This window comes from Neoarius graeffei, chromosome 11 (assembly GCF_027579695.1).
Source record: "Neoarius graeffei isolate fNeoGra1 chromosome 11, fNeoGra1.pri, whole genome shotgun sequence".
NCBI lineage: Eukaryota > Metazoa > Chordata > Actinopteri > Siluriformes > Ariidae > Neoarius > Neoarius graeffei.
The window spans coordinates 75,320,008-75,345,674 of NC_083579.1; the positions used below are offsets into that span (position 1 = coordinate 75,320,008).

At 40.8% G+C, this 25,667-nt stretch overlaps 1 protein-coding gene across 2 annotated transcripts in view; it reads right to left on the reverse strand.

Moving 5' to 3' along the window:
• Nucleotides 1-25,667, reverse strand: part of slc4a1ap (solute carrier family 4 member 1 adaptor protein) — a 64,111-nt gene that overhangs the window by 23,238 nt on the left and 15,206 nt on the right. For both annotated transcript variants that reach the window (XM_060934729.1, XM_060934728.1), the window contains exons 5-10: nt 21,020-21,159; nt 13,964-14,124; nt 13,752-13,821; nt 13,372-13,561; nt 10,141-10,249; nt 9,741-9,951 (exon numbers count right to left, since the gene is read on the reverse strand). In XM_060934729.1, the coding sequence (XP_060790712.1) occupies nt 9,741-9,951; nt 10,141-10,249; nt 13,372-13,561; nt 13,752-13,821; nt 13,964-14,124; nt 21,020-21,159 (881 nt within the window). The remainder of the gene's footprint in view (nt 1-9,740; nt 9,952-10,140; nt 10,250-13,371; nt 13,562-13,751; nt 13,822-13,963; nt 14,125-21,019; nt 21,160-25,667) is intronic.

A 25,667-nucleotide genomic window follows, 5' to 3' on the forward strand; every position in this document is an offset into this window, starting at 1 on the left:
ACACTCTAGACAGGAACTAGACATAGACTCAACACTCAGACAAACAATATAAGCAGTATAAGCACTCGACAGGAACTAGACATAGACTCAACACTCAGACAACAATATAAACAGTATAAACACTCTAGACAGGAACTAGACATAGACTCAACACTCAGACAACAATATAAACAGTATAAACACTCTAGACAGGAACTAGACATAGACTCAACACTCAGACAACAATATAAACAGTATAAACACTAGACAGGAACTAGACATAGACTCAACACTCAGACAACAATATAAACAGTATAAACACTAGACAGGAACTAGACATAGACTCAACACTCAGACAAACAATATAAACACTCTAGACAGGAACTAGACATAGACTCAACACTCAGACAACAATATAAACAGTATAAACACTCTAGACAGGAACTAGACATAGACTCAACACTCAGACAACAATATAAACAGTATAAACACTCTAGACAGGAACTAGACATAGACTCAACACTCAGACAACAATATAAACAGTATAAACACTAGACAGGAACTAGACATAGACTCAACACTCAGACAACAATATAAACAGTATAAACACTCGACAGGAACTAGACATAGACTCAACACTCAGACAAACAATATAAACACTCTAGACAGGAACTAGACATAGACTCAACACTCAGACAACAATATAAAAACAGTATAAACACTCTAGACAGGAACTAGACATAGACTCAACACTCAGACAACAATATAAACAGTATAAACACTCTAGACAGGAACTAGACATAGACTCAACACTGAGACAAACAATATAAACACTAGACAGGAACTAGACATAGACTCAACACTCAGACAAACAATATAAGCAGTATAAGCACTCTAGACAGGAACTAGACATAGACTCAACACTCAGACAAACAATATAAACAGTATAAACACTCGACAGGAACTAGACATAGACTCAACACTCAGACAACAACAGTATAAACACTCGACAGGAACTAGACATAGACTCAACACTCAGACAAACAATATAAACACTCTAGACAGGAACTAGACATAGACTCAACACTCAGACAAACAATATAAGCAGTATAAGCACTCTAGACAGGAACTAGACATAGACTCAACACTCAGACAACAATATAAAAACAGTATAAACACTCTAGACAGGAACTAGACATAGACTCAACACTCAGACAACAATATAAACAGTATAAACACTCTAGACAGGAACTAGACATAGACTCAACACTGAGACAAACAATATAAACACTCTAGACAGGAACTAGACATAGACTCAACACTCAGACAAACAATATAAGCAGTATAAGCACTCTAGACAGGAACTAGACATAGACTCAACACTCAGACAAACAATATAAACACTAGACAGGAACTAGACATAGACTCAACACTCAGACAAACAATATAAGCAGTATAAGCACTCTAGACAGGAACTAGACATAGACTCAACACTGAGACAAACAATATAAACACTAGACAGGAACTAGACATAGACTCAACACTCAGACAAACAATATAAGCAGTATAAGCACTCTAGACAGGAACTAGACATAGACTCAACACTCAGACAAACAATATAAACAGTATAAACACTCGACAGGAACTAGACATAGACTCAACACTCAGACAACAACAGTATAAACACTCGACAGGAACTAGACATAGACTCAACACTCAGACAAACAATATAAACACTCTAGACAGGAACTAGACATAGACTCAACACTCAGACAAACAATATAAGCAGTATAAGCACTCTAGACAGGAACTAGACATAGACTCAACACTCAGACAACAATATAAAAACAGTATAAACACTCTAGACAGGAACTAGACATAGACTCAACACTCAGACAACAATATAAACAGTATAAACACTCTAGACAGGAACTAGACATAGACTCAACACTGAGACAAACAATATAAACACTCTAGACAGGAACTAGACATAGACTCAACACTCAGACAAACAATATAAGCAGTATAAGCACTCTAGACAGGAACTAGACATAGACTCAACACTCAGACAACAATATAAAAACAGTATAAACACTCTAGACAGGAACTAGACATAGACTCAACACTCAGACAACAATATAAACAGTATAAACACTCGACAGGAACTAGACATAGACTCAACACTCAGACAAACAATATAAACACTCTAGACAGGAACTAGACATAGACTCAACACTCAGACAACAATATAAAAACAGTATAAACACTCTAGACAGGAACTAGACATAGACTCAACACTCAGACAACAATATAAACAGTATAAACACTCTAGACAGGAACTAGACATAGACTCAACACTGAGACAAACAATATAAACACTAGACAGGAACTAGACATAGACTCAACACTCAGACAAACAATATAAGCAGTATAAGCACTCTAGACAGGAACTAGACATAGACTCAACACTCAGACAAACAATATAAACAGTATAAACACTCGACAGGAACTAGACATAGACTCAACACTCAGACAACAACAGTATAAACACTCGACAGGAACTAGACATAGACTCAACACTCAGACAAACAATATAAACACTCTAGACAGGAACTAGACATAGACTCAACACTCAGACAAACAATATAAGCAGTATAAGCACTCTAGACAGGAACTAGACATAGACTCAACACTCAGACAACAATATAAAAACAGTATAAACACTCTAGACAGGAACTAGACATAGACTCAACACTCAGACAACAATATAAACAGTATAAACACTCTAGACAGGAACTAGACATAGACTCAACACTGAGACAAACAATATAAACACTCTAGACAGGAACTAGACATAGACTCAACACTCAGACAAACAGACAAACAATATAAACACTAGACAGGAACTAGACATAGACTCAACACTCAGACAAACAATATAAGCAGTATAAGCACTCTAGACAGGAACTAGACATAGACTCAACACTGAGACAAACAATATAAACACTAGACAGGAACTAGACATAGACTCAACACTCAGACAAACAATATAAGCAGTATAAGCACTCTAGACAGGAACTAGACATAGACTCAACACTCAGACAAACAATATAAACAGTATAAACACTCGACAGGAACTAGACATAGACTCAACACTCAGACAACAACAGTATAAACACTCGACAGGAACTAGACATAGACTCAACACTCAGACAAACAATATAAACACTCTAGACAGGAACTAGACATAGACTCAACACTCAGACAAACAATATAAGCAGTATAAGCACTCTAGACAGGAACTAGACATAGACTCAACACTCAGACAACAATATAAAAACAGTATAAACACTCTAGACAGGAACTAGACATAGACTCAACACTCAGACAACAATATAAACAGTATAAACACTCTAGACAGGAACTAGACATAGACTCAACACTGAGACAAACAATATAAACACTCTAGACAGGAACTAGACATAGACTCAACACTCAGACAAACAATATAAGCAGTATAAGCACTCTAGACAGGAACTAGACATAGACTCAACACTCAGACAACAATATAAAAACAGTATAAACACTCTAGACAGGAACTAGACATAGACTCAACACTCAGACAACAATATAAACAGTATAAACACTCGACAGGAACTAGACATAGACTCAACACTCAGACAAACAATATAAACACTCTAGACAGGAACTAGACATAGACTCAACACTCAGACAAACAATATAAGCAGTATAAGCACTCTAGACAGGAACTAGACATAGACTCAACACTCAGACAACAATATAAAAACAGTATAAACACTCTAGACAGGAACTAGACATAGACTCAACACTCAGACAACAATATAAACAGTATAAACACTCTAGACAGGAACTAGACATAGACTCAACACTGAGACAAACAATATAAACACTCTAGACAGGAACTAGACATAGACTCAACACTCAGACAAACAATATAAGCAGTATAAGCACTCTAGACAGGAACTAGACATAGACTCAACACTCAGACAAACAATATAAACACTAGACAGGAACTAGACATAGACTCAACACTCAGACAAACAATATAAGCAGTATAAGCACTCTAGACAGGAACTAGACATAGACTCAACACTGAGACAAACAATATAAACACTAGACAGGAACTAGACATAGACTCAACACTCAGACAAACAATATAAGCAGTATAAGCACTCTAGACAGGAACTAGACATAGACTCAACACTCAGACAAACAATATAAACAGTATAAACACTCGACAGGAACTAGACATAGACTCAACACTCAGACAACAACAGTATAAACACTCGACAGGAACTAGACATAGACTCAACACTCAGACAAACAATATAAACACTCTAGACAGGAACTAGACATAGACTCAACACTCAGACAAACAATATAAGCAGTATAAGCACTCTAGACAGGAACTAGACATAGACTCAACACTCAGACAACAATATAAAAACAGTATAAACACTCTAGACAGGAACTAGACATAGACTCAACACTCAGACAACAATATAAACAGTATAAACACTCTAGACAGGAACTAGACATAGACTCAACACTGAGACAAACAATATAAACACTCTAGACAGGAACTAGACATAGACTCAACACTCAGACAAACAATATAAGCAGTATAAGCACTCTAGACAGGAACTAGACATAGACTCAACACTCAGACAACAATATAAAAACAGTATAAACACTCTAGACAGGAACTAGACATAGACTCAACACTCAGACAACAATATAAACAGTATAAACACTCGACAGGAACTAGACATAGACTCAACACTCAGACAACAACAGTATAAACACTCGACAGGAACTAGACATAGACTCAACACTCAGACAAACAATATAAACACTCTAGACAGGAACTAGACATAGACTCAACACTCAGACAAACAATATAAGCAGTATAAGCACTCTAGACAGGAACTAGACATAGACTCAACACTCAGACAACAATATAAAAACAGTATAAACACTCTAGACAGGAACTAGACATAGACTCAACACTCAGACAACAATATAAACAGTATAAACACTCTAGACAGGAACTAGACATAGACTCAACACTAAGACAAACAATATAAACACTCTAGACAGGAACTAGACATAGACTCAACACTCAGACAAACAATATAAACAGTATCAATAAACAGTATAAACACTAGATAAGAACAAGACATAGACTAAACACTCAGACAATATAAACAGTGTAAACACTAGATAAGAACTACACACAGACTAAACACTGAAACAGACAATATAAACAGTATAAACACTCTAGATAGGAACTAGACATAGACTAAAAACACACACACACACACACACACACACACACACACACACACACACACACACACACACACACACACAAATTGGTTCAAATAACCAAACAGTCAAGGGCACTTGAGGTATAGCAGGTAAACATGAAACATGAAATAAGCAGAATAAACAAACTAGCAGCTGTTAAGATGAGGTAGTGTGGAATAGTGCAAATGAGCGAGGTAAAGTGAGATGTGCTGTATAAATTTATTTACTAGCCCACCTGGCTTCGGTAAAACGTTTGCCATGTCCCATGTTATACTCGCCCGGATGTCTAATTAACTATGCTAAACCACTCATATTTTTCATACGAAATACATCCGGGACATGGAGAACCAAAACCGTGACATAGTCCTCTCTGTGTCATTTGTAAAGTATTTGGTTAATTGTTTTGATAAATTTGGGGACTTTTTGTTTGTGAATATGTCGATATAATAAAAAGAAAAATCACATATTGGCTTGAAGATATGAAGTTTATCTTCTCGTGTTGAAAAACTTGCATTTTTCATACGAAATACATCGCGAGTAGCTGAATGGAATATATCTGATATACCACAAAAAAAGCCAGCTCATATTATTATTATTCATTCCTTTTGGGTGTTCAACGCGCCTTTCTCTTTCAAAATTCCCTCAAAATCTTCCGTATCTAATGAAGCAAACCTGGCGGCCAGGTTTGTTTACAAATTCTCAGTCACTCGCTAGAGTGGAAGTTTTATGTCTCCAACGTGTGACATCATGTTGTCTTGACAACCATGCAATATCATAAAACATATTCAATGCTCATTCTCTACTGGGTAGAGTGACGTAATACATGTAGGATAAGCGATATGCTAACAATATTGCATGCTATCAAACCAAATGAATGAAACCCGTTAGAAGGGAATAGAACAAGTTTTTATTCCATTGAAAAAGTGTCCTGTATGGGTAATATTAATAATAATATTGGCTGGCTCTTTTTCATGGTCTATCAAATATATTCCATTCAGCTAGCATGATACTGAACGAGTCGAAGACGAGTAGCTGAATGGAATACATCTGATAGACCACGACAAAGCCATTATTATTATTATTATTATTTATACACACTCTCCTCATATCAGCATTCTCGAAGGCTTACCTGCAACTCGGTGCTGTTAGTGCGGCAGTCCAGTTACCTTCCAGCTGGTATCATGTTAACGAAGACCAGTACTAGCGCAGTCAAGCTGATTATTATTATTTTCCCTGTGTAATTTACTTAGTTACTTTTAAATTCAACATCGACAGCTACACACAATGGAGCGACTTGGCAGCCAAAATTCTCTCAAAATCTTCCGCTTTTAATGAAGCAAACCTGGCGGCCATGTTTGTTCACAAACTGTCACAGTCACTTGTGGTTGGTAGAAGAGAGCAACTGGACTTGCTTGAAAAGTCTTGAAGACGTTTCGCCTCTCGTCCGAAAGGCATCATCAGTTCTGTCTGTCTAATAAATCACTGAACAGAGGTGGGGGTCTATGACATCTATCAGCCACCTTCAATGCAGCCATCAGCATTCTGATTTGGATTCTATTATGATCCATGAGAGGATAAATACTTGATACTCCCTATTAGACAGACAGAACTGATGATGCCTTTCGGACGAGAGGCGAAACGTCTTCAAGACTTTTCAAGCAAGTCCAGTTGCTCTCTTCTACCAACCACAGATTACTATGTACCTGGACGACTGAGTATCTTCACAGATATGTTTCTACACACTTTGGGATGAGTTCCCTTCGACTAGTGCGGGAGTATGAGAGGACTTCCAGAAAACTGGCAGACATCTTAGCCAGAGAGGATCGTTCAATTTTGTCAGCCTGGAACGACCATCACTGAACAGAGGTGGGGGTCTATGACATCTATCAGCCACCTTCAATGCAGCCATCAGCATTCTGATTTGGATTCTATTATGATCCATGAGAGGATAAATACTTGATACTCCCTATTAGACAGACAGAACTGATGATGCCTTTCGGACGAGAGGCGAAACGTCTTCAAGACTTTTCAAGCAAGTCCAGTTGCTCTCTTCTACCAACCACAGATTACTATGTACCTGGACGACTGAGTATCTTCACAGATATGTCACAGTCACTTGCTAGCACGAAAGTTTTACATCTCCGACGTGTCTGTTTTCCAGTTTTTCGATGTCTGTTGATCTGTTTTTCTCTTGTCAATATGCATGAAGAATATATAATGAAGTTTTGGTATCCTTTCGGGCGTTCAGCACGTCTTCAGTTTATTTATTTAGTGCTTAAACCTGACACTGGATTAGCCTCGTCTTCTCTCTTTCCCAGCAGACAAGGAAATGATTATGCGCATACGATACGCAGCAGAAAAGTTGTCTCATTGGCTCTTTGCGTGAGGTCTGATGTGTGATATCGTGTTGTCTTGACAATGTGCAATATTAGAACAATATTGCACGCTCATTCTCCATTGCGGAGAGCGGCGTAATACATGGAGGATAAGCGATATGATAATACTGCATGCTATCAATAAACCCACTAGAAGGGAATAGAACACGTTTTTATTCCATGGAAAAAGTGTCCTGTATGTATAACAATTCCCGATATTTCACTCCGATGATGTCCCTCCTAGTGTTTTCGCACGGAGTAGACGTGCGTTATCAGAATAATGAACTGGCTGAAAATTAAAATTCTTTTGACTAATTTGCGTATTTTTTGTAGATGTGTCCGTATAATATAAAGAACATGACACAGTGGTGTCATATGAAGTTGATCATCTCATGTTGAAAACTATCACTCGTTCACTTCGCTCACCCATGAAATATACATTCACTACTTGAAGATAAACTTTAAAAAAAAATTTTTTTAAAGTCTACGTGGCCCTAAATTCTCCGCTATTTTTTCCTGCTTCACCATGACTCAATTCAAGATACTACAGTACGTCATGCATCACGTGGTGGGCTTTCCCTGTTCATGCAAGACATTGTGGGATATAAATTTGAAACAGGAGAGAAAAATGGAGGACGCGAGTGTGCAAATGAAGTGTGAAAGAGCGACTACAGTAACGGAAAGAAAGCGAGAAGAAAAGACGTTATGTTATATACGAAGGAAAGGAAACGCAGGACCAAACTAATAAATATGGGCGCTCAGCGAGCACCTCGGTGTGATCAGCTGTTCGTTTAGCGACAGAATGATGGAACCGTCAGCGCACAGTCAAAGGTAAACCTGTAGATGGCAGTAATGCAACACTGTGGATGCCAGCTGCCATAAAACCCAAAAGAAGAAGGTAAACCTGCGCATGCGCACACGGACTTCCTCTGTCTGCTTGCCTGCGCGAAGCGAGCGATTTCATGCTTTAATCCTCTCAAATTAAATAACTTCCCAGCCACAGAATGGCCTGATATATATATATATATCACAATGACCACATTTCAGAGGGAACTAAATTTCACCGATTTTATGAAATCGAAAGGCCGTCTAGCTTTAAGTGGCCTGGTTTAACGAATGCCAGTGTTTTTGCTGTGCACTTTGTAATTTATTTATTGCGGTGTGCTGGGAAGAAAAACATATGCTATTTACCAGCTGGGAGGTCCGTATCGTGAAATACCGTGACCGAGGTCTTGAAAGTACTGAGCGAGGCCCACTGGGCCGAGGTCAGTATTCAAGGCCGAGGTCACGGTATTTCACCATACGGACTGACCTTAAGCTGGTAAATAATATATTAATTTCTTTCTTTACCAAATTCTAACAGAAAACGAGAGTGCCCGAAAGGGAAAACTGAGCCGAGCCGAGCCATTTTGAATCCTCATTCACGGCTGTAATGCAAATGGCTTCTTCCTCGGTATACAAGTGCACTTCCATGGCAGGAAAAAAACTACTTTCTGCCGCCTATGTAGTCCCCTATTTATACAAAACTGAGTCATTCAGGATTCAGCCATGTTTTTGCTCGGCGTTAGCAAGTTACAGGTTTTTAGCTTTCTCCTGAAATGTTTCTTTTATTTCTTCTTCCTCAGGGTAGTAAAACTCGCTTTCGCTCTGAAGACTGTCGTTATCGCTATCCATGATGTAAAATTAATGCTATTCTCCTGAGAAATGCTGGCGAAAATTTATAAGATTTTTGATAGAAATCTTAGAAATAAATCTTATAAAAAAGATAAATGTTGACAAAAATTGCTACCATGTTTTTTGTTGTTGTGAATGAGCGAGTGGCCAGAGGTCCGTAACTGGGGTCCGTAACGTAGGATACGGACCCGCTCGCCAGCCAATCAGAGCGCAGGATTTGATGAAAACCGCACCGCGAAAAAAATAAATATAAATATGTGAATAAATCTCCTTAATAAGAAATAACATACTAGTATGCAATGGGACTCATTAATCCATCATCAACTTTATTAAGTGCATTAGTTTTAGTTGCACACTGACCTTTAGGGCTCTGTGAACTGGTTCCTTCGGTGTGTTCCGTCTCCATATCAACCTCTGAAACAGCATCTTTACACTCTTTGTCCATTTCATATGGTTTTCCTCCTCCTTCCTCTTGCTCATCCTCTTCCTCTTCTTCTTCCTCTCCTCCAGGCGGTAGTTCTTTCATGTTGAAGAGCTCAGGAGGCAGACTGGGCCTTTTTGGAGGCAACTTCTGTTTGCGTGCAGGAGAAGATTTTCAGTTAAACACTTACCAAAGCTCAGAAGGAGGAATGTTTGACAGACAGGGGAGTGAACAGCGAATTCATGATGATTCCTGATGATATTAATGAAGAGAGGACAAACAAACAAACAAACAAACAAACAAACAAACAAACAAACAAACAAACAAACAAGGCCTCACCCCTATGGTCCCTGTCTTCAGTTTAAACTTGCTGCCACCTTTCATAGCACCAAACAAAGGCAGACTGAGCTTCTTGGGCTTGTCAGGCTCAGATGATTGATTGCCAGGCCTGAGAGAGACGACACAGGAACACACAGTTACACTCACCGGCCACTTTAATAGGAATTTGTTATTGATTCTAAGATCCCTGTTCTTGGCTGCAGAAGTGGAACCCAATGTGTTCTTCTTCTGCTGTTGCATGCTGAGATGCTTTTCTGCTCACCACGGTTATAAAGAGTCGCTATGAGTTACTATATCCTTCCTGGCAAAAAAGCTTGAACCAATCTGTCCATTTTCCTCTGACCCTCTCTTATCAACAAGGCGTTTGTTTCCACCCACAGAACTGTCTGTCTGTCTCTCACTCACTCTGTGTTTTTTGTTTTCCGCACCATTCTGTGTAAACTCTAGCGTTTCTGTTGTGTGTGAAAACCCCAGGAGATCAGCAGTTTCTGAAATACTCAAACCTCAGACTCATCTGGCTCAAACCAACACCCATGATGGCACAGTGAAAGAAAGTCACACTCCGAGATCGCAATTTTTCCCATTCTGATGTTTGAACATTGTGAACATCAACTGATTTGTATCTGCATGATTTGATGCATCGTGCTGCTGTCAAGGCTGATTAGAGAACTGCATGAGCTCCTAATAAAGTGGCCAGTGAGTGTATATCAGTCTCTGATATTCTATCCACATTCACTGGATATGAGCAATCGCGCGCTCTGACTGGCTAATGCACTACTAGGATATCAGCTCATATACCGTGAGTAGAGAAAAACAAAATGGCGGCGCGTCTTGCTGAACCAACGGAGGACGAAATAAAAACTTGAAAACAAAATCCGAAAAAATACCAAAAAAAGCAACAAAATATGGAATAAAAAGTACTTGATGGTAAGAGTGTATTTTTTTTTTATTTTTCAAGAATTATTATTATTATCGCATTTTTCCACAAATTGCTCCTGTCATTACGCCGGTTTGTTTACATTCTTCATCTTGAAGCATTAAAATTTGAATTTTTTTTTAGACTGGTTCAAAAGCTCAAAGAAGTTTGAAAATTACAGAACTGAAATGTCCAAGGAAGAATTAAATAAATGTCTACAGTTATTCTATACCTCGGCACGACAGCGAGACGGCACTTTCTACAAATAAACAGCAACACTAAAGTCAATTTGTGCCGCCATCGATAGGTTTTTAAGAAGTCCGCTGAAGAAGAAAATCATTTTGTTGGATGTTTTGTATAAAGTTTTTATTTATCAAAAAAAAAATGCTCCGTTTTCAAAATCCAGTCAATGTGGATAGAATGAAACAGTTATTCCACTCAATCTCGTCGTACACGGCTTATAGACAACTCGGTGCTACGCACCTCATCCGCAATCAGCTCATGTACAACCCCGATTCCAAAAAAGTTGGGACAAAGTACAAATTGTAAATAAAAACGGAATGCAATAATTTACAAATCTCAAACACTGATATTGTATTCACAATAGAACATAGACAACATATCAAATGTCGAAAGTGAGACATTTTGAAATTTCATGCCAAATATTGGCTCATTTGAAATTTCATGACAGCAACACATCTCAAAAAAGTTGGGACAGGGGCAATAAGAGGCTGGAAAAGTTAAAGGTACAAAAAAGGAACAGCTGGAGGGCCAAATTGCAACTCATTAGGTCAACTGGCAATAGGTCATTAACATGACTGGGTATAAAAAGAGCATCTTGGAGTGGCAGCGGCTCTCAGAAGTAAAGATGGGAAGAGGATCACCAATCCCCCTAATTCTGCACCGACAAATAGTGGAGCAATATCAGAAAGGAGTTCGACAGTGTAAAATTGCAAAGAGTTTGAACATATCATCATCTACAGTGCATAATATCATCAAAAGATTCAGAGAATCTGGAAGAATCTCTGTGCGTAAGGGTCAAGGCCGGAAAACCATACTGGGTGCCCGTGATCTTCGGGCCCTTAGACGGCACTGCATCACATACAGGCATGCTTCTGTATTGGAAATCACAAAATGGGCTCAGGAATATTTCCAGAGAACATTATCTGTGAACACAATTCACCGTGCCATCCGCCGTTGCCAGCTAAAACTCTATAGTTCAAAGAAGAAGCCGTATCTAAACATGATCCAGAAGCGCAGACGTCTTCTCTGGGCCAAGGCTCATTTAAAATGGACTGTGGCAAAGTGGAAAACTGTTCTGTGGTCAGACGAATCAAAATGTGAAGTTCTTTATGGAAATCAGGGACGCCGTGTCATTCGGACTAAAGAGGAGAAGGACGACCCGAGTTGTTATCGGCGCTCAGTTCAGAAGCCTGCATCTCTAATGGTATGGGGTTGCATTAGTGCGTGTGGCATGGGCAGCTTACACATCTGGAAAGACACCATCAATGCTGAAAGGTATATCCAGGTTCTAGAGCAACGTATGCTCCCATCCAGACGACGTCTCTTTCAGGGAAGACCTTGCATTTTCCAACATGCCAATGCCAAACCACATACTGCAAAAATTACAGCATCATGGCTGCGTAGAAGAAGGGTCCGGGTACTGAACTGGCCAGCCTGCAGTCCAGATCTTTCACCCATAGAAAACATTTGGCGCATCATAAAACGGAAGATACGACAAAAAAGACCTAAGACAGTTGAGCAACTAGAATCCTACATTAGACAAGAATGGGTTAACATTCCTATCCCTAAACTTGAGCAACTTGTCTCCTCAGTCCCCAGACGTTTACAGACTGTTGTAAAGAGAAAAGGGGATGTCTCACAGTGGGAAACATGGCCTTGTCCCAACTTTTTTGAGATGTGTTGTTGTCATGAAATTTAAAATCACCTAATTTTTCTCTTTAAATGATACATTTTCTCAGTTTAAACATTTGATATGTCATCTATGTTCTATTCTGAATAAAATATGGAATTTTGAAACTTCCACATCATTGCATTCAGTTTTTATTTACAATTTGTACTTTGTCCCAACTTTTTTGGAATCGGGGTTGTACGACTCGATTTTGTGGAATAACTGTTAAATATCTTTGCCTTTCATTAATTCGTCTTCAGTCAGTGCTTTATCCTGGTCAGAGCTGCGGTGCAGTGGGAGTCTATCCCAGGCACGAACACACCTTGTGTTCGTTCACACGAACGTGCATTCGCACGTTCGTTTCCTCTTTCTAACGGTAATAAATTCCATCTGGAGATCTCACCGGCTCTGCAGCGAGGGCAGCTGAGTGGGTCTGGTTAAGTCGATGAGTTTCCGCAGTCGCTGCACTTCCTTCTTCAGCTCAGCTACGTGCAGATGCAGCTTCTTCCTCTGCACCACATCTACAGCAGCCTGACTGCGCACACAGCTCATAAACGCATCCAGAGGGTCCTCTGTAGCTGAGCTGGAGTCCCCTAAGACATATTTAAATACGCAAACCATATAAAACTGCATAGGCATGCACGACATACAATATACAAGCAGGAGTTGTGTATATATACGGTACAAGCGAGTGAAAGAAAGAAAGAAAGAAAGAAAGAAAGAAAGAAAGAAAGAAAGAAAGAAAGAAAGAAAGAAAGGCATCATAATCCGTTCTCGTCTCACCTTTCTCAGAAGAACTGAGTGTGCTCTCAGTTTTAGCTAGTTCTTTCTCTACTTCAGCAAGCTTAGCAACCTTAAAAAAAAATTTAAATGAAGACAAAAACAAGTCTTATTTACGAACGAACTACAATAATTGTCAGAGTTAAAAACAGAACCATTTGCGCTACACCGAGAGCACTGCAGCGTGAGCAGGGAATGAAATACAGATTACTTACCAGAGTCTCATATGTCTCAGGTCTCTCCTGGATCTTTCCAGCTTTCTTCATGCGTTCTTTCCTTTTCCTCTCAACAGTACCCGTCCGGTCCAGGAAGGAGTCGTCATCGCTGTCGTAATAATCGTCTTCCTCCCAGTTTTTCTTTTTACGCTTGCGGGAGACTGGAGGAAAGAGACAGCAGCAACAATCTCATTCAATCACGGACTTTTCCAACATGCTTGGCTGTGTGTGTACTCAGTGTACCAGTGATGATCAAATACTCGTCTAAATTACTGATGGTTTACAATCAAGTATCACATGCTCAGAAACTACAGAGTGATGATTTTGAACGTACAACCCCGATTCCACAAAAGTTGGGACAAAGTACAAATTGTAAATAAAAACGGAATGCAATGATGTGGAAGTTTCAAAATTCCATATTTTATTCAGAATAGAACATAGATGACATATCAAATGTTTAAACTGAGAAAATGTATCATTTAAAGAGAAAAATTAGGTGATTTTAAATTTCATGACAACAACACATCTCAAAAAAGTTGGGACAAGGCCATGTTTCCCACTGTGAGACATCCCCTTTTCTCTTTACAACAGTCTGTAAACGTCTGGGGACTGAGGAGACAAGTTGCTCAAGTTTAGGGATAGGAATGTTAACCCATTCTTGTCTAATGTAGGATTCTAGTTGCTCAACTGTCTTAGGTCTTTTTTGTCGTATCTTCTGTTTTATGATGCGCCAAATGTTTTCTATGGGTGAAAGATCTGGACTGCAGGCTGGCCAGTTCAGTACCCGGACCCTTCTTCTACGCAGCCATGATGCTGTAATTGATGCAGTATGTGGTTTGGCATTGTCATGTTGGAAAATGCAAGGTCTTCCCTGAAAGAGACGTCGTCTGGATGGGAGCATATGTTGCTCTAGAACCTGGATATACCTTTCAGCATTGATGGTGTCTTTCCAGATGTGTAAGCTGCCCATGCCACATGCACTAATGCAACTCCATACCATCAGAGATGCAGGCTTCTGAACTGAGCGCTGATAACAACTCGGGTCGTCCTTCTGCTCTTTAGTCCGAATGACACGGCGTCCCTGATTTCCATAAAGAACTTCAAATTTTGATTCGTCTGACCACAGAACAGTTTTCCACTTTGCCACAGTCCATTTTAAATGAGCCTTGGCCCAGAGAAGACGTCTGCGCTTCTGGATCATGTTTAGATACGGCTTCTTCTTTGAACTATAGAGTTTTAGCTGGCAACGGCGGATGGCACGGTGAATTGTGTTCACAGATAATGTTCTCTGGAAATATTCCTGAGCCCATTTTGTGATTTCCAATACAGAAGCATGCCTGTATGTGATGCAGTGCCGTCTAAGGGCCCGAAGATCACGGGCACCCGGTATGGTTTTCCGGCCTTGACCCTTACGCACAGAGATTCTTCCAGATTCTCTGAATCTTTTGATGATATTATGCACTGTAGATGATGATATGTTCAAACTCTTTGCAATTTTACACTGTCGAACTCCTTTCTGATATTGCTCCACTATTTGTCAGCGCAGAATTAGGGGGATTGGTGATCCTCTTCCCATCTTTACTTCTGAGAGCCGCTGCCACTCCAAGATGCTCTTTTTATACCCAGTCATGTTAATGACCTATTGCCAATTGGCCTAATGAGTTGCAATTTGGTCCTCCAGCTGTTCCTTTTTTGTACCTTTAACTTTTCCAGCCTCTTATTGCCCCTGTCCCAACTTTTTTGAGACGTGTTGCTGTCATGAAATTTCAAATGAGCCAATATTTGGCATGAAATTTCAAAATGTCTCACTTTCGACATTTGATATGTTGTCTATGTTCTATTGTGAATACAATATCAGTGTTTGAGATTTGTAAATTATTGCATTCCATTTTTATTTACAATTTGTACTTTGTCCCAACTTTTTGGGAATCGGGGTTGTAGCTCTTTGGAGGAGATTGGAGGGAAAAGAAAAAAAAACAAGGTTTAGTGAAAATATATCACCTGGCACTCATCTATTTCCGTGACTAGTCCAGGAGGTCAATTCTATTCTATTCCATTCTATTCTACTGTATGTATAGAGCTTTAAACCAGAATGTCAAGGACGTAGTCACTCATTTGACCTTCCATCAAAACCACCATGACGACCAAAACATCAAACAGAACTGAAATGTGATGGTAGAAGAGAGGACCAGCCTCCACGACAAATTATTTACAAGAGGAAAATCAACAAAGGACTAAATTTTGTTCCTGAAGCGAAGATCGACCCAAAACATCCATCAGAACTGAATTCGCATGATAAATGAGAGAGGAGATACAAATTCTAGTCAGAAGGAAATGTGTTAAGTTGAGCTAATTACTAATTCATTAGCAAAAAATTGACAATAATGACCAGGTGTTGTGCAGAAGGTCGAGTTCTTTCAAATAAAACAATCAGAACTGAAATCCACTGAGAACTGAAGGAGGGAGGAGTCACGATTTAACTGAAAATAAAATTGTTTACAACAAGAAAATCAACAAACAAACAACTAAGTTTTGTTCCCTGAGGGAAGCTCGACCCAAACCATCGATCAGAACTGAAATCGGGTGAGAACTGCGAGAGGAGATACAACTCGAATGAGAAGTCTCAAAACTCGACCTAATGAGCAGCTCATTAGCAAAATTTGACAAGACAACGACCAAGTGCTGTACAGGTCGAGCTCTTTCAAACGGAACAATCAGAACTGAAATCCACTGAGAACTGAGGGAGGGAGGAGACACGATTTAAAGCTGGACTGCCTTTCAGATTTTTCAAGTGTAGGCCATAGAAAGAATTTTCCCTGACATCCAGTTATTTTTGTTTAGTGGCCGAAAGCTACTGAATTCGAAACACAGACTTTCAATTTTATTAGTTTTTTTAAAAACAGAACAATTAATGAATTTATCTCCACGTGGCCCGAAATTCTCCGCTATTTTTTCCTGCTTCACCATGACCCAATACAAGATACATCATCATGCATCACGTGGTGGGCTTTCCCCGTTCGCGCAAGGCATTGTGGGATACTAATTTGAAACAGGAGAGAAAAATTGAGGATGTGAGTGTGAGACTCTAGTGTGTCCGCCTCTCGATCGGGAGATCACGAGTTCTACTCACGGTCGGGTCGTACCAAAGACCATCATAAAAATGGTACCTACTGCCGTCTGGCAAGGCACGCTGCGATACAGATGCGAGTGGGGAGTCAAACTCATGCGGTTACCAGAGGACCCGCCCCCCACTGCAACCCTAGCTATGGAAACGGAGATCGGCGCCGCCCTACGCGCCACATGGCATGGGAAGGACTTTGAGTGTGACAATGAAACGTGAAAGACCGACTACAGTAACGGAAAGAAAGCGAGAAGAAAAGACGTTATGTTATATACGAAGGAAAGCAAACGCAGGACCAAACTAATAAATATCGGCGCTCAGCGAGCACCTCGGTGTGATCAGCTGTTCGTTTAGCGACAGAATGATGGAACTGTCAGTGCACGCTCAAAGGTAAACCTGCGCATGCGCACACACACGGACTTCCTCTGTCTGCTTGACTGCGCGAAGCGAGCGATTTCATGCACGTTATTTGCTTTAATCCCCTCAAATTAAATAACTTCCCAGCCACAGAATGGCCTGATATTTTAAGATATTACAGAAATAAACATCACAACGACCACATTTCAGACGGAACTAAAGTTCACCGATTTTATGAAATCGAAAGGTCGTCTAGCTTTAACTGAAAATAAACAAAGTTGTGAACAAATTGTTTACAACATGAGATATGATTTAACTGAATTGTGGACGACGGATGCCACGCCATGGCAACAGCTCATCGGCCTTATGGACAGATAAGCTAACAAAATCCATCATCACAAAGCAGCTTTAAAGAAATCCAGATGGAGATTCTGATCCTAGATGAGCGAAGTGGCAAGGAACAACTCCCCGAGATGAAAGATTGTGATGAACATAGCCGGCGATTGCTATAGACGACCTAGGCAATTGCCTAGAGCGCAAAGTGTGCCCAGGGGCGCCAAGGGCGACCAAAACCCCACCAAAAAGGAGGGATGGAGTTATTGAGGTTTTTCACCTGACGTCACAGGGTCACGTGACGCCCCGGTGTCCACCATTTTGAAGGTCAAGCTAGCTAATGTCAACAACATAGTAGCTGGTATGTTACTGTAGCAATGTTTACGTTCAGTCATTTGGATGACTGTTAAAACCTTTCAGTCTCAAGTTTTTCCTTTACTGGATTTACTAGTTTACTGTAATTATGATCCGGCAGCTATTTACACCGGATCCAGTGTAAATAGCTGCCGGAGCGCGCTCCGGCTTGCTCCCCCTTAAATTAAGCAGCGCGCTCCGGCTTGCTCCCGGAGTGCTCCGGCCGAGGTTCCGGAGCACGCTCCGGCTTGCTCCCCCTCAAATTAAGCAGCGCGCTCCGGCTTGCTCCCGGAGCACTCCGGGAGCAAGCTGCTTAATTTGAGGGGGAGCAAGCCGGAGCGCGCTGCTTAATTTGAGGGGGAGCAAGCCGGAGCGCGCTCCGGCAGCTATTTACACTGGATCCGGTGTAAATAGCTGCCGGATCATAATTACAGTAAACTAGTAAATACAGTAAAGGAAAAACTTGAGACTGAAAGGTTTTAACAGTCATCCAAATGACTGAACGTAAACATTGCTACAGTAACATACCAGCTATGATGTTGTTGACATTAGCTAGTGCTAACAGCTAGCTGCTAGTACACTGCTACAACACAGACACCGACCCTAATAATACAGTTCTTGGTCATTGCCTGGTAACAGCAAATTTATAACGGGCCATGTCTCAACAGACTAAGAAGTTATTTCAATAACATTTAATAACATTTTGTTTATCCTGAGGACCGAAAGTAAATGAAAATGTGAACAAACCTTAGCTGTAATAAGATGGCGACCACCGGCTCCAGGGACGACCCGCTGATGTAGGCATGTTACCCAGCCTGACACAAAATATTTGTAGGCATCCAAACTCTTATACGCTTTCAGATCAATACCTGTGTATGGCGATGGGTTTTTAACGACATAGGTATACAGATCATGTGGGCCGAAGTCAGGTAAAGACGAGGGCTTCGTGTACTTCCGTACGTCAGTGAACAATCCTGGTGGAAGCAGGTAAACGTCGTTCTCTAGGCCTGCTAACCTCAATTTTTGCAAATCCCTCTCCCTCTGCTCGCCCTGTAAATGCCCTACGTCGCTGGATAGTGAAGGTGTTTTCTGCATCTCGCTCCTTTTTCTTTTATGTTTTTCGTTTGTCGCCTTCCTCGCATTCAAACTGATTCGAGCCGTGACGTCCAAAATGGCAGCATCACATGACTTGGTCACGTGGGTGAAAAACCTCAATTGAATGGAGATGTTACCAAGTGCATCAGTGGTGTACAGTGTTTTCAACACTGTACACCACTAGATGTATCGGTACTAGATGTATCGGTACATCACGGTACTAGAGTGCTGCCGAACTCTAGAACACTAGTGTGCCGTGAGAGATCACCAAGTGTACCGTGGAAAATTATAGAATGACTATATATTGTAAATATTGGCAACAGCGTTTTAGTTTCAGTCAACATTTTCTATTGGTGATGTGCCTTGAGATTTTTTCATTGAAAAAAGTGCGCCCTGGCTCAAAAAGGTTGAAAAACAAGTGTAGCCTACGCAGTAGTGGTTGGTGATTTCCTTATGCCTACTAAAAATGCACAATGATAGGTTATAAGGGGGGTGGGGGCGTCGTGGCTCAGGTGGATAGGGCGCCATACCATAAATCCGGGGACCCAGGTTCGATTCCGACCCAAGGTCATTTCCCGATCCCTCCCCGTCTCTCTCCCGCTCATTTCCTGTCTCTACACTGTCCTATCCAATAAAGGTGAAAAAGCCCAAAAAATAAAAAATAAGGGGGCGGGGGGAGCGGTGTTCCTCGGGGAATGAGAATGGCTATCCACTGCAAAAAGTAGCCCAGACTACAAGTGCTTAAATGAAGAAATCCAAACTCTTGTTTGAAAATACAGCCCACTGATGTCCTAACAGGGTGCTTAAGTTTGCACAACTTAGAATTGTAGAATTTTTTATTCATTTAATTTGTTAATTCTTCAGAGATGACTTAACTTTTAATAGCAAAAAAGAAACTAAAAATAATTTCTTGTTTATTGTCCATGCACTACACTTTGAACAGGGTGCGGAAGAGTTTTTGCCCATTATATGGAGATATGTATTGAATTTGTGTGGTCATTTTACTTTGTGACACTTTATGTTAATAATGATAACAATAATAATAATAATGAAAAAGATAAAAATGACTTCTTGTTTATTGTCCATGCACCGTACATTGTTTAATAGTAATAGAATAGAGTGATTAGATTAAAGTGTTATTTAGATGTTATTAGAGTTTTTTTTTTTCCTTGGGGGTGGGGGGGGGCGCAAAACTCAATCTTGCCTAGGGCAGCCAAAGACCTAGAGCCGGCCCTGGTGATGAACCAGACTCAAAGAGCACTCCGGCATAAAACACCAGTTTTATAATGAGCTTATCCATCATTACTCTTGTACTATAGAACACGATCGAGCCAAACAGCACTACGTGCATTGCGATGCGAATACATTTCCTGTGATAAGTTCAGGGTTGGCGGCACGGTGGTGTAGTGGTTAGCGCTGTTGCCTCACAGCAAGAAGGTCCTGGGTTCGAGCCCCGTGGCCGGCGAGGGCCTTTCTGTGCGGAGTTTGCATGTTCTCCCCGTGTCCGCGTGGGTTTCCTCCGGGTGCTCTGGTTTCCCCCACAGTCCAAAGACATGCAGGTTAGGTTAACTGGTGACTCTAAATTGAGCGTAGGTGTGAATGTGAGTGTGAATGGTTGTCTGTGTCTATGTGTCAGCCCTGTGATGACCTGGCGACTTGTCCAGGGTGTACCCCGCCTTTCGCCCGTAGTCAGCTGGGATAGGCTCCAGCTTGCCTGCGACCCTGTAGAACAGGATAAAGCGGCTAGAGATAATGAGATGAGATGAAGTTCAGGGTTGCTGCTTCTTGCCACTAACCTGCCTCCTGTCTCAGCAGACCTCGAGCCTCCAGCATGCGGCACGCCTCCAGACAGCACTGTACAGCCGCCTCCTTCTTCCTACCAGTGTGTGTGACTTCAGCGACCAGCTGCCTACCCATAGCATCATCCACCGGCAACCTGCAGGAAAAAAGGGGAACTTTGGTTTTATAGTCTATCGTCTTGAACCGGGATACCCTCAAAAATATTATTCTCATTATTTTCCTTTAACATCAGTGTGCTGAAGTGTTTTATCCCTCTTATATTGTAGGAATTTGCCAAAGCTCCCCATTTTTAGATTATTAAAAAGTAATAGGTTCAAATATTGTTCTATAGTGCTCAGCGTAAATGAGTACACCCCGTTTGAAAAGTAACATTTTAAACAATATCTCAATGAACACAAACAATTTCCAAAATGTTGACAAGACAAAGTTTAATATACTGTAACATCTGTTTAACTTATAACGGGAAAGTAAGGTTAATAATATAACTTGGATTACACATTTTTCAGTTTTACTCAGATTAGGGTGGTGAAAAAATGAGTACACCCCACAACAAAAACTACTACATCTAGTACTTTGTATGGCCTCCATGATTTTTAATGACAGCACCGAGTCTTCTAGGCATGGAATGAACAAGTTGGCGACATTTTGCAACATCAATCTTTTTCCATTCTTCAACAACGACCTCTTTTAGTGACTGGATGCTGGATGGAGAGTGATGCTCAACTTGTCTCTTCAGAATTCCCCATAGGTGTTCGATTGGGTTCAGATCAGGAGACGTACTTGGCCACTGAATCACTTTCACCCTGTTCTTCTTCAGAAATCCAACAGTGGCCTTAGATGTGTGTTTAGTCATGTTGGAAAAGTGCACAAGGACCAAGGGCACGGAGTGATGGTAGCATCTTCTCTTTCAGTATAAAGCAATACGTCTGTGAATTCATGATGCCATCAATGAAATGCAGCTCCCCGACACCAGCAGCACTCATGCAGCCCCACATAAGGACACTGCCACCACCATGTTTCACTGTAGGCACCATGCATTTTTCTTTGTATTCCTCACCTTTGCGACGCCATACAGTTTTGAAGCCATCAGTTCCAAAAACATTTATCTTGGTCTCATCACTCCAGAGTATAGAGTCCCAGTAGTCTTCATCTTTGTCAGCATGGGCCCTGGCAAACTCTAGGCAGGCTTTTTTGTGCCTGGGCTTTAGGAGAGGCTTCTTTCGTGGACGGCATCCATGCATGCCATTCCTCTGCAGCGTACGCCGTATTGTGTCACGGGAAATAGTCACCCCAGTTTGGCTTTCTACTTCTTTAGATAACTGCAGTGAACTTGCATGCCGATTTTCTTCAGCCCTTCTCATCAGAAGACGCTCCTGTCGAGGTGTTAACTTCCGTGGACGACCTGGACGTCTCTGTGAGATGGTTGCAGTTCCATCTTTCTTAAATTTTTGTACCACTTTTGCTACAGTATTCTGACTGATAAGTAAAGCTTTGCTGATCTTCTTGTAGCCTTCACCTTTGTGGTGTAAAGAAATTATTTTCTTTGGGGAATTCTGAAGAGACAAGTTGAGCATCACTCTCCATCCAGCATCCAGTCACTAAAAGAGGTCGTTGTTGAAGAATGGAAAAAGATTGATGTTGCAAAATGTCGCCAACTTGTTCATTCCATGCCTAGAAGACTCGGTGCTGTCATTAAAAATCATGGAGGCCATACAAAGTACTAGATGTAGTAGTTTTTGTTGTGGGGTGTACTCATTTTTGCACCACCCTAATTTGAGTAAAACTGAAAAATGTGTAATCTAAGTTATATTATTAACCTTACTTTCACGTTATAAGTTAAACAGATGTTATATTAAACTTTGTCTTGTCAACATTTTGGAAATTGTTTGTGTTTATTGAGATATTGTTTAAAATGTTACTTTTCAAACGGGGTGTACTCATTTACGCTGAGCACTGTGTATATACATATGGGAGAGCAGGGAGACTTGGGACAGTTGGTATTCTCCTTAATTAGTTTCAATCAATCAGGTTTTAGATGACATCAGAAGTTAACCATTGCCCATTTGAGTAACCTACTTCCTTTGGGGCCATGAAGCTGGACACTGCAGTAAGGTTTGTCCAGTTCGATATTTTTCCTCACCCGAAACTTGTATTTTCTACTTCACCTCCACTCGATGGTGTAATGTCTGCTGGTGAATTGGGGATTTGTTCAGAATTAAAAGTATGTAGCCGAGAGTTACCGTATATAGTATTATTTATTAAATTTAAGGATTTTTTTTCCAAAATGGCCAGATGGGGAGAGTTGGGACGGTTCATCAGGTTACCAGTTTGTTCTTGTGGTTTACAAATATAAAACTGTTTAAAAGTCTTGTTCAAATTGTGGGCGTGTCCCGGCATGGGGATTAAACTTATTTCATTCCTTCTTGAGAATGGAACTGTTTTGTCTGGTCAGGTTTTGGGTGAACTGACATTCTCCTACCAGCATTGTATGTTCATACAGTTCATATGTTACAAGTTTTGATAATAAATAAAAATTAAACATGTAAGATTAAGCTAGGTCAGACCTGGGCATTTTACGGCCCGCGGGCCGCATCCGGCCCTTTGGTTCATTCTGACCGGCCCGCGTAAGGTTAATTAGAAATTACAAAATAAACGTATTTTCTAATTTTACCTCATGCATGGACTGAATGTGCATTGCTTTTATTTTGAAGTTGTGTTCAACAAAAACGCAATGTGCGCGACGTGAACATGACATGAAATCCCACGAAACCTAATCCCGCGATAACTACTTCCGTAATTTGTCCAGACCAACCACAAACTTGTACGTCATCCTTCAAACGGTCCAGCCAATCACATAGTGTGACGTCACCAGCAGGCGCCGGAGCCCGAGCCGATCTGTAGCTCTGATACCTACACCGAATCGACGTTGTTGCGAGCAGGTCACAAGAAGACTTTAGCCCCCAAAATGTCCGCAAAAAGAAGAAAGGTAGATGCCGAATGCAGGGCTTTCAACAAAACATGGACTGCTAAGTATTTTATTTACTGAAATGAGAGATAAAGCCGTGTGTTTAGTTTGCGGAGAGCAGATCCGAAAAACTGAAAAACACCAAATGAGGTGATTAGACTACAAATGTGGGCATCATTATTATAATATGATGTATCTTGCTTGATATTTGGAGTAGAAAGACAATATTGTGATGTCTTTATTGTGTTTTGGGGTGAATGTGACTGAAAAAAAAAATGGTACAAACGTTCACATTTTGTTAACCATTGTTTTGGGAAATTTGATTGAATAAATGACATTTTTTGTAAGGCGACCTCGTTTTTTCCAGACTCTTACCAGTCTTAGCAGCTTGTAAAAACAATGTTATTTACTGTTTTATATAAAGAAATACAATTAATATTTGCAGAAAACCACCAGGTCGTTTTCTCATAAACAAACCAGTGCTGACATAGGATTCAGAGGGAGGCGTCCCGCATGAGACGCCTCCCTCTAATGCAGAATTTAGTTCAGCCTTTTGGTCCGGCCCACCACAAAATTTTCTGTTTCTCATGTGGCCCCATGGAAAAAATAATTGCCCACCCCTGAGCTAGGTAGTTTATTTTCGCTCCATCTCTCCTCACTATGTCCCAAGTCTCCCGACATAACGTCTCATGTCTCCCTGCAAAAAATATTGACAGAAAAACTGAAGCGTAAAGCTAGATGGCCTTTCGATTTCATAAAATCGGCGAAATTTAGTTCCCTCTGAAATTTGGTCATTGTGATATACACTATATTGCCAAAAGTATTTGCTCACCCATCCAAATTATCGGAATCAGGTGTTCCAATCACTTCCATGGCCACAGGTGTATAAAATCAAGCACCTAGGCATGCAGACTGTTTTTACAGTTTGGAGCTGGCCCCTTCCTCTTCCAACATGACTGTGCACCAGTGCACAAAGCAAGGTCCATAAAGACATGGATGACAGAGTCTGGTGTGGATGAACTTGACTGGCCTGCACAGAGTCCTGACCTCAACCCGACAGAACACCTTTGGGATGAATTAAAGCGGAGACTGAGAGCCAGGCCTTCTCGTCCAACATCAGTGTGTGACCTCACAAATGCGCTTCTGGAAGAATGGTCAAAAATTCCCATAAACACACTCCTAAACCCTATGGACGGCCTTCCCAGAAGAGTTGAAGCTGTTCTAGCTGCAAAGGGTGGACCGACGTCATATTGAACCCTATGGATTAGGAATGGGATGTCACTTAAGCTCAAGTTTGAGTCAAGGCAGGTGAGCAAATACTTTTGGCAATACAGTGTATATCAGGCCATTCTGTGGCTGGGAAGTTATTTAATTTGAGCGGATTAAAGCAAATAATGTGCATGAAATCGCTCGCTTCGCGCAGTCAAGCAGACAGAGGAAGTCCGTGTGTGTGTGCGCATGCGCAGGTTTACTTTTGAGCGTGCACTGCTAAACGAACAGCCGATCACACCGAGGTGCTCGCTGAGCGCCGATATTTATTAGTTTGGTCCTGCGTTTCCTTTCCTTCGTATGGAACATAATGTCTTTTCTTCTCGCTTTCTTTCCGTTACTGTAGTCGGTCTTTCACGTTTCATTCGCACACTCACATCCTCCATTTTTCTCTCCTGTTTCAAATTTGT